Here is a 14,336-nt window from a genome sequence, read left to right as displayed (position 1 = left end):
AAGAGGAAGGGGATGGCAAAAGATGAGATGACTGGACAGCGTTACTGATGTAACAAACATGAATTTGAGCAGACTTCAGAGGATGGTGGAAGACAGGAGGGCCTGGCATGACTTTGTCCATGGGGTTGCAAAGAGTCAGACTCGACTGTGCGACTGAACAACAACAAATAATGGGGATGCCTCACCATTGACCATGTGTGTAGGGAGACTGCCTCAGGGTCTGATGTTTAGTTGGACCTTCCTGCCAAAACTTAAACCATTGCCATTAGAGGTGTGCCTGGGCCCATGCCAAGCCTCCAGTGTGACCACAGCCAGTGTATTCTGTGCTAATACATCTCTAATGAATACTTATCCAACCTTAAGACATTAACTTCATAATTCTCCTGTTTTTATTTCTCAAGTGTTCTTAATATTCCTACTTGTATTTTAAATTTGGCTTCATGTAGTTTAAACATCCATTGTTTCTTCTATTCTCAGTAAATGGGTCAAATTTTTACCTCTTCTTGCTTGTATTTTTTAAAAATGCTCTCTTAAAACCTAATCTTGTGCATGTTGACTCATAAATAAGTTCCCTGAGTTCAGTAAACATTTTAAAGACTGCAGCTGCAAATTGGAGTTCTAAACACATTTGATTAAGAAGTACATCCCACTGAATTCAATAGCCAGATAGGAACCCCGTACAGATGGATCTTTCCCCAAAATAATATATTTTCTGCCTCTGATTGACTCCTGTAACTTTCCTATGAAATCTTTCCACCTACTTCAAAAACTTTCTTGCTGTTTTTTGATTACTGGAGTGTAAATGGTTACTTTCTAACTTTTGAAAAAGAAATTCTTAATAGCACTAGATTTTTTTTTATCATAGAATCACCTTCATAACTCATGCTTAGAGCATCCACTTTCTTACCTTTATGTCTGTTTTGATAGTTTCCTGACACTTTATTTGGACTTAAACATATTCCCTTGGATAATGTTCTGTTCTTGTTGAGTTTTGTTTTGTTGCTATTTGCCTTTCTCTCCAGTTTATAGAGAATATTGTGCTGTTTGCCCTCTTAAGTGTTTTTAGGCCATTTCTGCCAGTTATGCATAATTTCGTAAATTGCTGTACTTGTTAATTTAGGAGTATGGCTTCTCTTCAACAAAAGATCTTGAATATGGTCCAGCGTTTCCGAAAAGAATGGCGCTTATTTTCAGATTCTGAAAGGACTGTGGTGTGTGGGGCAGACAGCATGCTGATGGCTCTGCAGTTATCTATTGCTGTGGTCAATAAACAGGTCAGTGTGACATTTCAGTGATGTATTCCTTCCTATGATGTTTTAGAAGGAACAGATATTGTTTTATTCAAAATGGTTAGCAAAAGCCTGATGGCCCACTGATCCATTTGTACTACTGATACTTAATCTGTTGCACTAAAGGGAAGAGTTAAGGAAAGAGTAAGCAGAGGTCTACAAGGAGAGAGAGAGAAATGAAGCTTGAAGAGCACAAAAAGAAACATTGTTTCTTTGCAGGGAGGTGGATATTGCTTCAGGGAGCAAAGCATATTGGTAGATGCAGACTTGAATTCAGTTTATCTGAAAATATAGCCTATCATTTGATTACCAGGATTACCAGTGAACAACTCTTGAAACAATAAAAAAATACTAGTATGAAATTAGAATGGTAAAATAGAAACTACAGTAGCAGATACTCTATCTGGTCTCTAAACTTCAAGATTTACAACACACAAAAGAGCCTTCTCTGTGGCTGCCCCCTACTAGTGGAATCAACTTCCAGAAGATGTTAGAGCTTTGCAAGACCTTGCCCAATTCCGCAAAGTCTGTAAAACTACACTTTTCTACCTTGCGTTTGATTGTTAGCCATCAACTGGAATTAATAACATCAAACCTGCAATGTCATCGCCTAAGACATCTGATGAGAAGAATGATTATAAAGTTTAACTGAATGCTGCTTGCTTAAATTATCTATTTAAACCCTTACTGAATAGTATGGAAATTAGCACCGATTGTTTTAATTAATGTTTTTATTGATCTTGTTTTTTATCATATGTTGTGAGCCGCCCTGAGCCCTCTTGTTGGGGTGGGCGGGATACAAGTTGAGTAAACTAAACTAAATATCAAAAGCTTGTAAACCTGAAAAGTTTTCAGATGGCAACTGAAAAATCACAGAGTACATGTCTAAGACCTAACCTGGACAGCCCAGGCTAGTTTAGGATCGCATCAGATCTCGGGAGCTAAGCGGGGACAGCCCTGGCTAGTGTTTAGATGGGAGAACTCCAAGGAAGACCAGGGTTGTGACGTGGAAGCAGGCAATGACAAACCACCTCTGAACATCTCTTGCCTTGAAAACCCTGCAGGGTTGCCAAAAATCAGTTGTGACTCAACGACACTTTCCACCAGCACCACACATGTCTAATAAATTCAATACCATTCAGCTGAAATAATACTGAAATAATCTGCATGTCAATAGGGCCATTTGATGCCCTTCTGGTCGCAACACAGTTAGGTTCTTATACATCTTAGTATGGTTGGCTATTAGGGAAAAAAGCTTTCTGCCCATCTCTTTTAAAAGCTAATCTTGCTACAAAGGAACATGGCTTACTTTAGCTAAGCTACATGGGAAACCCCCCCACAACTTTCCCTCCTTAATCAGTGAAGTGTCTATCAAGGGGGGGTTTCACACATACGAAATAACGCAGTTTCAATCCACTTTGCAACTGGATTTTGCTGTGTGAAATTACAAAATCCAGTTGCTGAAGTGGATTGAAAGTGCATTATTTGGTATGTGAGAAAGCGCTGTCTGAGAGCTGGAGAAACCTTTTATTAATCATTTAGCAAAATCCCTGCCTTATTGTGAGTGAGATATGTGTTGGGGCAGGGCTCATATTTTGCGTGGTCTCTGGACCCTTACTGAATGTCTGCCAGAGACCTCAAATCTGGGAAGCTGCCAATACGCAGAACTCTGGCCTCAATAACATGTGGGGTATCTGGGCAGCAACCCTCCTGGAGAAGAGGCACACTGAGTCTCTGTTCTGCAGAATCTTGCAGGGGTGGCCAATGGTAGTTCTCCAGATGTTTTTTGCCTACAACTTCCATCAGCCCCAGCCAGCATGGCCAATGGCTGGGGCTGATGGGAGTTGTAGGCAAAAAAACATCTGGAGCGCTACCGTTAGCTACCCCCTGCTCTAAAGAATGGGTCTCTCTCTGTGTCTAGAGGGAAGACAAAAATACTTTACTCTTATAAGAGTGGATTTATTAGTCTTAAGGTATCACGAGACTTCTTTATCAGAATTAATTTGATGGCTTACTGAATGATTTCCTGTCACCAAACCATCAATTGCCTGCCCTCTTTGACCAATTGGCAACTTGAAGCCCAATTTTATGTTTCTTGATTCCCATGGGGCTTATGCCATAGCAGTGATCCACTGGGCATTCTCTGAATAAAGGTAATTAAGGACAAATCTGCCCCTGTGATGGTCAGTGGGGTGGGTGGCTTAAAAGGGGATTAGACAAATTCATGGTGGATGGGGCCATTAGTGGCTAAATGGATCATCCACATTCTTAGGTCTGTTGAAGGCTAGTTGCTGCTTGTGAACCTTCTGGGACCTCTATCTGGCATTATGGTGAAGAGGAAGCTGGCCCAGGTGGACCATTGATCTGATTTAGAAGGGCTCTTATGTTCTAAAAAAGTTCATTTTTCGGGAGAAGTGTTCAGTGTTCCAGCCTTCAAAAGGATTCATCCAGTTATAGTGTGGGACACTATCCTTTCTGTTGTAGTAGTTTTGGACTGCCCAGCTTGACTGAATTTTAGGAAACTACAAAATCTCCCTGTTGGCCAGGAATGTGGAGAGGTTAAAACCAACAGCACCATCCTGAGCAGAGTTACATTTTTCTAAGTACACTGAAGTGGACTTGATTAGAAGGGTGTAACTCTGCTTAGGATGGCACTGTTAGAATCTTTTTTGAAAAACTGAGTGCAGAGCCAATAGGTACAGTAGCAGTTCAACAGAAAATTCCTGATGTGTTTTGCAAATGTTCAGAAAAAGAAACATTAAGTATTTAATTGGACACACATTGCATCTTCTCCTTGTAAGACAGAGAAGCAACATATCCAAGCACGTTTTGTTGCTGATTTTTTAAGAAGCTTGTTTTCTGATGAGTTGCACAATGAAAGCCAATAAAAAAAACATTTTTAATGCTTTGTGCATTGCCTTGGGCTCTCGAATAAGTGAAAGGGAAGCTTAACTGATTCCAGAAATAATAACAGCAATATGACCTTAGATGTGAGGTGAAATGTGGGTTAACCATTAAGTCTGGATTGGCAATGAACAAATGACTGTTTTGCATTTTATTGCTCTACGGCATTAGAGCACAGATTTCTGATAGTGGTTACCAGTGAGCTTAGGTTTGGGGCCTTGAAGGTTTGGGATCTATGTGGCAGTTTTACATGCACGAAAGTTGGTCAAGCCATATCTGCCCCGCCATGTAGAGTTATTAAAATGTCCCAAGACAGGCCTGTCTCCCGCTTCAGGATTTACTTACTCTATGTTTCTTCCCACCTTCACTTTTTCCTTTTTAAATCTAGGAGTTCCATACAGCAGAAAGGAATTGTAACCACAGGTTGTTGCAAAACAGTGTAACTAGAACACCATTTTCTGAGGAAGTCTGGTCGCAAATAACCCAAAGAAATAAAGTTCATATTTGCAAACTTGCAAATGTCTTTTGGGGACCTAGACACATTTTCTGCGGAAGCTTCCAGTATTGCTACCTTATGCCAGCTGTTGTTGCCAGTAGGTTTATTAGATTGCTTACTATAGTTGGTAACCTCTGGGCTGCCACTCTTCATTCCAGTGAGAACAAAAATGGGAGGGTGGGAAATAACATCATTTTCAGTTGTACTTGGAAGAGATGTGATAATTCTCTAGGAATTCCCCAAATCTCTGTGTTTTTTTACTGTGGAGATTAAGGAATTCCTAGAGCACTGTGATGTCACTTCTGGGTACAACTGGAAGTGATGTCACTTTTCCTTTTCATCCTCCCATTTATTCTTCTTGCTGGAGCGAAGAGGCTGGCTGGCAGCCCTAGTTGTCAGTCTTAAATGAAGAGTGGAGGATTATTGATGGGCTGATCTGTTCCCTATGGAGTTGTTGGTTCCTTGGAAAGAATCAAATCATACAAGGGCATGTGCGTAGGGTTTCTCTTCCAACTACTCTTCTGCCTTATGGGCAAAGCACTCATATTCTCACCCAGGGTGAAGAATTACCAGCCTCCAATTTCCCATCATTGTGGAGCAGAGAGAAAAATGGCCTCCATGTAGCACACTGTAGAATGGGCATTTCTGTGGTAGAAACCTAGCTTCTATGTTAAAGAATATAGGGCAGGTGTTTCAAATGTACAGTCCATGGGCCTGATCCAGCACCCAAAGGGCTCTAAACAGGCCTTCCAGCAAGTAGCTATTATCTGCTTCCTTCTCCCTTGCCTGCTTCTTTTGGTCACCATTTTTTCTTTCCCTCCTGTGAAGAGGCAGCTAAGCAAAGCAGCCTCTCTTTGCTCTTTCTTTCCTCCCCCTCCCTCCTCCCAAAGTGAGGAGGAGCCTCAGGCAATGGAGGAACTTGGCTCTGTAGCTCTACTGTGTGATTAAGTTTGTCAGACTCGATCAATCACACTGCAGAACTGCTGAGCTAAACCTCTCATCCTTCTAGTGGCATCCTTCCCCCTCCTCGTCTCATGGGGAAGGAGGGAAAGAGAGAGAGCTTCCTTTGCCCAGTTCCCTTGATCCCACTGGCAAGATGCAAAGGAAGCAGCTTTAAGACCAGCAACGTTTTATTCAAGGTATGAGTTTTTGCCTTGCTACAAAGAGAGATGGAAAGAGTATGCATGTGTTTTGTTGGGCTTCTTTTGGGTGCAACTGAATTTGTCTCCCCCTTTATTCATGCTCTCATGATCCAGTCTTTCTCAATAGAAAAGCATGCAAACTGTTTAGTAGAGGAATAACAAGCCAGGATTGAGATTATGTCCAGACCAAATTTACCCAGCAAATTTCCTTTGATTTTTCTTTCACATTTTCCTGTGATTTCCTTTGAGTGGAGATTTTGAACTTATATTTCCCAGATAGTAGGCTGGTACTGACCACTATACATGGCTGATCCTCTGTTCCTGCACTGCCTCATAAGAACTGCAGTTATTTTTTTAGGAAGACTGTGCCATGGTGCCTTCACATGTTCTTGACCAGCACTTGAGCAGCTATGTACAAAAGTTCACAATGCCAGCCATTTCATGTTTTCCTCTGGGTCTTAGGATCAAAGCATTGACCATTAAGTGCATGGTCAAAGCATTGACCATGAAGATGCACACCTGAACAACCCCTGAACAGTATACTCAAGATTGCTACAGCTCAGGCATCGTCTCCAGTTTTTGATGCAATAATTCAGAGCAAGAGGTGTCAGTTATCAGAGACTGTTAAACAAAATATTGCAAGTGTGCTAATGTTTTAAGCATGTCTTATTTTAAGTAAAACAAAAATCTTTAATTGTGTTTGCCTGTGCCCTTTATAACGTTTATATCTGTGCTACCTGACATTACATTTTGTGACACACATGGCTCAGCCCAACAAGGTCTCATTTATGTCAAATCTGGCTCTCATGATAAATGAGTTCGACACCCCTGCTATAGGTGCTAAAGGAAACAGCCTAAAGTATCACCCAGAAGTGACAGCACATCCTTCCCAAACTCCATTTGCAGAGGCAATACTCTGCATTAATGCCAGTCTATTGCCTTGCTCCTGGCTTTTCCTCCTAGTAAGCTAACTCAATTGAAAGAACTTTCAGAAGTTAGCCTGCAGATGAACATGCTTACCTGTAGAGGTGTTCATTGTTTTTTTGCCAAGAGGTACATATTATTCCTATAGTGACATTATTGTTGGAGATCCAATGTGGGTAAATTGAAATTGGGGTGGCCCATTCACATCACCAGCCCAACTACTAGTGACCAGTGTTCCCTCTAAGCTGAGTTAGTGTGAGCTAGCTCACAGCTTTTTAGCCCGTGGCTCACACATTTTTGTCTTAGCTCAGGAAAAATGGCCCCAGACAAAGTAATTTATGTAGTAGCCTGCAATTTTATTGCCAGTAGCTCACAACTTTATCCCGTAGCTCACAAAGTAGAATTTTTGTTCACGGGACTTCACAGCTTAGAAGGAACACTACTAGTGACTAGTAGCTGACTAGTCGTGAATTCCTAAGCAGTTACACCCTCCTAAGTGCATTATCATCAGTGGGCTTAGAAAGGGTGTAACTGCTTAGAATTACACTGGTGACTTTGGACCAATTACAGAGTTTCGACCTACCTGACAGAGTTGTGAGAACGAAATGAAGAGGGGTGGTTCACCCTGAGCTGCTTTAGAGGACAGACTGAATGAAAATTTAATAGATCATCCAACATATTTCCGTCTTTAAGAAGATTTTTTTTAAAATCCTGGTGCTTTACTAATTTGTTCTATAAAAATAAATTTTACAATAAAAGAGTCTGTAGAGAATATGATTATTACAAAATAATATTAAGAGAAACCACAGGGTCTTAAAGATTTATAAACTTTGCTTTTTTCATTTTAGCCTGTGAAATATAATATTCCTGTTGCCTATCAGAGAATTAAAGTATTTAACTTTGTGAACTTCCTTTATAAATCAGCCAGCTGGCATACATTCCTAGCAAAACATTTTCTGTATCCTACCACAAACTCTCACAATCATTTCTATGAATAATATGCTGTCATGGTGGGCACCTGATCATGAAAACTGATATCTGGACAGCATTTTTATTTGGATTTAAAATGTTTTTACAATACCAGTATAAACACAGTTTAGTTTTTCATATTGTGAGAAAAGGGCTTGACTGAATTATATACTGGAAGTTAACTAGTAGTTACACTTCAAAGAACTGGTTTCAAAACAAAGCGGAGAGTAGATGAGAACCGCCATCCTCAAGACTACCGCTCTTTAAATATATCTCATTTAAAGTGAGGCTTTGTATTAAGCTGATGCAGAAAATTATTTTAGTAGTCTTACATGTGGGATTTCACAGAAGTCATTTAAGTGACAATTTCAGTTGTTTCCACAATCATTCCTGAAACTTAATGAAGTCATTTGTCCTGTGGTGGTTCATCTTCTTCCCCTTCCTTGCAACATTCCATACATTGCACTGCCTACTTTGAGAGCTGTTGGGGTCACTTTTATCCTCGGCTTATTGAAATAAAAACTGAAATGAACATCCAGGTTAAAACAACAAAATGATATTTTCCTGATTTTTTTTCTTCTTGATGTCTTTGTTGCTGTTCTATTCCTGTTCTGCCAAAGGGAATAAGAGGGTTTTTTTAAAAGTGGTTGGTGGCAAGCTTATAGCAACTCCCCAAAATGCTTATTTCTAGGCCCATAGCCATGAAAGGGGGGCTGTGGGGGCACTGCCCCATGACTTCCAAGGGGCCCTCTGGGACACAACTTGCTTCCCCCTTTTTTGCCAGAAGAAGGCTTCTGAGAAGCTGCAAGTGGATGGGAAAGGGTGCCCCACAAATTTTTAAAAAGCCCCTCCTGACTTTAAAATCCTGGCTATGCCCCTGCTTATTTTTGTGCTTCGGCGGTCTTATAGGCTTGCCAGTCCTCAGGTCCAGAAGGGGGATCCCCTGGTTTTTCAGGCTCTTTCCTGATGCCAGCCAGCTGGCCAGCAGGGCGTAGCCCCACCCCCAACAGCCACCATGTGCCTTCAAACCTCGGCAGCTTTAGAAGAGGCTTGCAATTGTTTTTGTTTCTGAATGTGTGTGTGTGCCTTTAAATTTAGCAAGAGGAAAGCTGCAGGGGGCAGGGCGAGCAGACAGAGCCATGTTGCTCTCAGTCCTTCTGTTTGTTTGGAGGAAAACTCTACCTCCTAGGCTGTTCTTTTGATTTCCTATTAGTCTGAAGAAGCTGGCTGAAATACAGCAGAGGGTTATATTCAGCGATGTGAGTATACTACCCCAGTGAGATCACAGGAGTGTGTACTTGCTAACTGTGTTTACTTTGGCTGCTTTGTGAGAGTCTGTGTGTTCACTTTCATTTAGTGGAAGTGTAGCTGCTGGGGAATGAGGAAATGAAGAATGTATTCGGGAAAATGCACTGCTGTGTTTTTAGTTATTTATTTTAGGAAATAGGAAAGCCTCCTGGCTCTACTCCCAAAGTCCCAGGTATTTACTGAATTGGACCTGGCAACCTTAGGGGTCTGTGTGGCCCACCCAGCATGCACTGGTAACATGCACTTCTGTTGAGGTAGGAGGTGACATCTGTTTTGGCACAAGCATGGTCTTCTGAAATAAGGAGTGTATGGGGAGGGAACAAACATAGTAATAAGGGATCTGAAATTTCATAGCCCCAGGTCTCATTCATATTTCCATACATAACTTAGAAACAGCCACGTAGGGCATCCAGCCTAGAGATGTGAAGGCCCGGGAAAAACCCAGAAAAATTCGGGAAAAACCTATTTTCCCCCATTTTTTTTCCTGAAGCCTTTTTTGTTTTTTTCCGAAAAACTGAAAAGAAAAAGGAAAAAAGAAAAAAAAATGATTACGGAACGTTTTATTTTAACATAATGAATAAAATATTTTAAGTGAAGGTGTTCAAATATTTTCCAAATCGTTTCTAAAAAATATGTATGGTATCAGATTATTCTAATTTCTGTTCACTGAGGACAAGCAAGTCCTAGGTCATGCCCATTCACTGAAATTTAGTCCTACACTCCCTTCTGTACACTTCCCCCCCTTCTATTCTTTTTATGAGAATGAGTTTTTTATTTTTATGTAATACTGTGGAGAGGAAATATGAATAATTCTTACTTCTGGATTTTTAAAAATTGTTTTGTGGAGGGTTTTTTGTCTGTTCCACATAAACTAGTAAATAGTTCAGGAGATTGTTGCTCCATTTGTTACAATTACAAATCTTGTTTAAAAAGTAAATTCTGTTTGTAGTAAGTGTTTGAATGCACTGCATTTTTAATATGTTCTCTTTGTCATTCATTTGGAAAAAGGCTTTAGTTTCATTTTCTAGGTATGTCACTGTTTCTTTATTCTGTAGCAAATCTTCATTCAATCTCCATCTTCTCAACTTCTTGGACAATTTTGTAATCCACATTATTGGGTTATGGTCAGCCCCAATCTTAGGTAAAATCTCTATTTTCCTTGTTATAAGACCTAAATCTTTAGTTCCCCACAACATGTCAATTCCAGAAAAAGTTTTATGTCTTGCTGAAAAAAAAGTAAAGTCCCGAACGTCAGGGTTAAATTTTCTCCATATATCTTCTAGATTTTCTTGTTTAACCAATTCAAAAAAAGACTTTGGCAGTTTTTCTTCTTTACTGTTGTTTTTTTCCCCTCCAGACCTTTCCAATGAGTTCTTAACTGTTCCATTAAAATCTCCCATTATCAAAACTTGATCATAGGTTAGTTCATCAAGCTGTTGTATAATGTCTTTTAAAAAAGCATCCTTTGCACCATTAGGCGCATACAGTCCCAATAGCTACGTTTTCTTTCCATTTAATATTGTTTCTACTGCTACAAATCTCCCATCTTTATCTTTAAACACTAATTTTGGCTCCAATTCTTGTTTAATATAAAAAATCACTCCCCTTTTCTTCTGTTTAGCCAATGAAAAAAATTCTAGTCCCAATTGTTTATTCCATAAAAATTTGTAATCCTTTTGTTTAATATGCACTTCTTGTAAACAAATTATATTACAGTTTTGTTTCTTAATCCAATGAAATGTTGCCCTTCTTTTTTGTGGTGAATTTAGTTCATTTACATTCCAAGACAATAATTTGTAATCCATCATGATGCAAATTCTTTATTTTCTTCATAAAATCTACGCATTTCCTGTGCATTTGTAATTGTGATTCTTTCCCCCTGAAGTTCGAAGCTCAGACCTTCAGGTATTATCCATCTAAATCTTATTCCATTATCTCTTAATTTTTCTGTCAATTTTTTATATGTTCTTCTATCATTTATCACTTGCCTTGGCAACTCCTTCATAATTCTTACTCTACTGCCTCCCACTATCAATGTCTTTTCAAAGTTTTTATTCATGATTCTTCCCACCATTTCCTTTGTCATAAATCTTATAACAACATCTCTTGGTAAGTTGTTTTTCTTGGCATAAAGTGAGTTCACTCTATACATATAGTCGTACATGTTTTTAGTCTCTTCAGGAACTTCCTCTAAAAATTCTGCAATTATTTTTATTATATATTCTTTTAGATCACCATCTTCCTTTTCGGGTACTCCTCTCAGACGTATCTGAGTCTCCATCAGTTTGCAGTCATGGATTGTCACTTTTTCTTGCATTTTCAACAAGGTGGAATCATACAGTTTCATTCTGCCTTCTACCTCCTGCACTTTCTTAGATGTTTCCTCAGTTTCCTTTCTGAGATCCTCCATATGTTTTTTAATCTCTTCAATAATTTCTTTGTTCGATTCAGTTATCATCTCTCTCATACCTCTCATCATTTTGGCCTCCATTGCTTCTAATTGGTCCTGCATTTTTTCTAATGAAGTAGCCCTTGTACGGTGTTGCTTGTGTTCTGACATTTAAAAAACAGCGAAAATTTAGACCTCACCAAATTCAAATTCAACTATCAGATTCAAAAGACTAGGACTTGCCTTTTATAATAAGCCTAATTTCGCCGTCCTGCAAGCTCCCAAAATAAGATATTTATTTTTAAAGCCTTTAAATGTTTCAAAATGGTGGTCGCAACTTTTTGCTGCTCTTTACAATTTTTTTCCCTTTTAAAAACTTCTAAAGTCCACACACATAATATGTCCAATAATACTTATCTTCTTATCCTCTTCTGAGTTAATTCCAACAATTTTTAATGTCCCGAACACTTTAAAAACCTTATTTTTATTTTGACCTCCAAGCAATGGCCGCCGCTATTTCTCAATGGTGTTATATTCCTAGAGTAGGTTTTCCATCCACCACTTCCTGGTTTACTTGCCACGAAGTCTCATTCACACTAGTAAGGAGATCTCACGATACTTGACGTACTTCCTGTTTTGCTTGAATATGCTGCAGGTCTGTGACGATGGTGCTCTTTTTTCAAAACCGCAAGTAGACCAAACAATAAATCCCCCCCCCCCCCCGGACTCCCTTTTAGCCAAGGTAAATCTTCTTAAAGTTTCCTGTGCATATCTTGGACTAATCTTTGACTGAGAAAAGTAGGCAGTAGGCATTAATTTGCCTTTCACTACCCCGAACAGAAGTTCCAGCCTGCTTTCGTTATGAGAAGCAGCTCAGCTCGACATTTTCCTCCCCTGGAAGTCCTCGGAACACAAATTACTTTTCAGGAATGTATTTGTTTGAGGGAGAGTTAAAATGTAGATATCATCTTTGTAAAGCTTTTCATGAGCAAGATCTCAAATATAGGACAAATCCACAGGTAAGTTTTAAAAAAAAACTTGATAAAACTAGTTATCTTATTAGTCTGCAACTTTTATTTCTGAATACATGATTTCTCCTCCCCAGCATTATGGAGATTTTAAAGCATCACTAAGCGAAGTGCTATTAGCCTGGAATCGCCTATTGCCTGATAAATTGGGCCTGCTGCATGAAAATGTGGATGCTCCTGAAAATTACAACAACATCAGAAGTACCTATTCTAGTTTTTTGAAGCGCTGCAATATGATGGATCTTATAGATGTTTATCAGAAATGTGGGTCACCAGAACCAGGGAATGAATCTATATCCCCTGTAAGTATTTCCACTTAATATTGTAAATAATAACCACATTAGTTGGTGGCAATTTTTTTTAAAAAAAATGTATATAGGTAACTAAGCAAGAAATTTATTTATAGACTTTTTTTGCTTTAAGGCCATCATTGTGTTGTGAATGTGTGGTCTAGTAACAGTAAGAATTTTTGCAGGCTAATAACTTTTATGGGTTTATTTGAATAGTCGGAATAAAATGTTGGAGTTGAAAAAGTGACATCAACGAAACCAAGTTAGCTGTGTAGTAATTGTAAAATCCATGCCAAAGCCACATATTAGCCTTATTTGCTACCTTTATTTTCCTGCTATATGTTTTTAAAAGCTTAAATGATGCGGTTTATAAAATATAGTGATCTCATTTTCCCACTTTAGTGTGGCTGACACTGCACAGCTAAGGAAATAATGCTCTTAATGTCAAAGTAACTCAGAGTAGAGTTTCAGAGAAGTAGCCATATTAATCTGGAGCAGCATCAAGACAAGCTGTGGCATCGCTTTATGAGCATGCAATGAAAAGATCTGCTTTCCTATGAGCCTTCTGTTAACTGAGTCTGACCATCCGTCTTGCTCAGTATTTTTATTTATTTATGTAATGCTTTCTGAACAATCCAACATCATAAAATAAAGCAATTGAAAATATAACAAAATAACTCAAAAACTTAACACAGCAGTCCTAAACAGAGAGATACCCTTCTGTCCATTGGCTTCAATGGATTTTGAATTGTGTAGCTCTGTTTAGAATTATGCTGCTAGATTTTGTTCTCAAATTAGCCTTGATAAGGGAGGCCACTAATAGTCTGTTATTACAGCTAAGTTTCTTCATCTGAGAAGTAGTAGTTAGTTTAGAGAAGACAGAGCGAGGGGTTTCCTTTCTGGGGGAGAAAATTTTTACTGGATTTTAACATTTTAAAGTTCAGCCTTAAATTTTCTTCTTGAAAAGGAATTTTTTTTTTTTTTTGGAAACATAGTCTCTTAAAACTGAATATATGATATAAGTAGGGTTGCTAGGACCTTGTCCGGAATTCCAGGAGCAAAAGCCTAGGGAGAGGGAGTGCTGCAGACACAATTCCATTTAGATGCTTTAGGAATTCCCCCATATCTGTGGTAAAGATGAAAGTTCACAGGGTAGTGATGTTACAGTCCCTGCATAGTCCATCTCCCCCCCCCCCCCCGGTTGCCAACCTCTAGGCAATCACCTGGAATTACAACAGATCTCCATGCGAAAAAGATCCGTTCACATGGAGAAAATGGCTGCTTTGGAAGGCAGGCTCTATGCTATGGCATTGTACCCACCAAGTCCCTCCCCTCCTCAAACACTGCCTTCTCAGGTGCCAACCACAAAATCTCCAGGTACTTCCCAACCTGGTGCTGGCAACCCTAAACACACACCCTCTTTCTCTCTCTCATTGCTCTGTTGCTTGAGTGGGGGTGATGGAGGGTAGAACTGGAAATTTGCCTTTAATAGGTAGACAAGTGGTAAGCCTAGGCATGGGTCTGTGAAAATCTGCTCTTGTTTACAAAGAAAGAACTATAGGGAAAACATCTTTTTTTTCAATAATTACACAGCATA

The 14,336-nt window shown here is 39.3% G+C and overlaps 1 protein-coding gene across 2 annotated transcripts in view; it reads left to right on the top strand.

The window, feature by feature from the left end:
- The first annotated feature begins 1,124 nt into the window (after window positions 1-1,124).
- The window catches only part of PARPBP (PARP1 binding protein), a 59,596-nt gene continuing 46,384 nt past the window's right edge, over window positions 1,125-14,336 (top strand). For both annotated transcript variants that reach the window (XM_060245611.1, XM_060245610.1), the window contains exons 1-2: window positions 1,125-1,274; window positions 12,527-12,751. In XM_060245611.1, the coding sequence (XP_060101594.1) occupies window positions 1,125-1,274; window positions 12,527-12,751 (375 nt within the window). The remainder of the gene's footprint in view (window positions 1,275-12,526; window positions 12,752-14,336) is intronic.

Source organism: Heteronotia binoei, chromosome 8 (genome assembly GCF_032191835.1).
Source record: "Heteronotia binoei isolate CCM8104 ecotype False Entrance Well chromosome 8, APGP_CSIRO_Hbin_v1, whole genome shotgun sequence".
Classification (NCBI taxonomy): domain Eukaryota; kingdom Metazoa; phylum Chordata; class Lepidosauria; order Squamata; family Gekkonidae; genus Heteronotia; species Heteronotia binoei.
The sequence above is the reverse complement of the archived record's forward strand: the minus strand, read 5'-3'. Positions and strand labels throughout refer to the sequence as shown.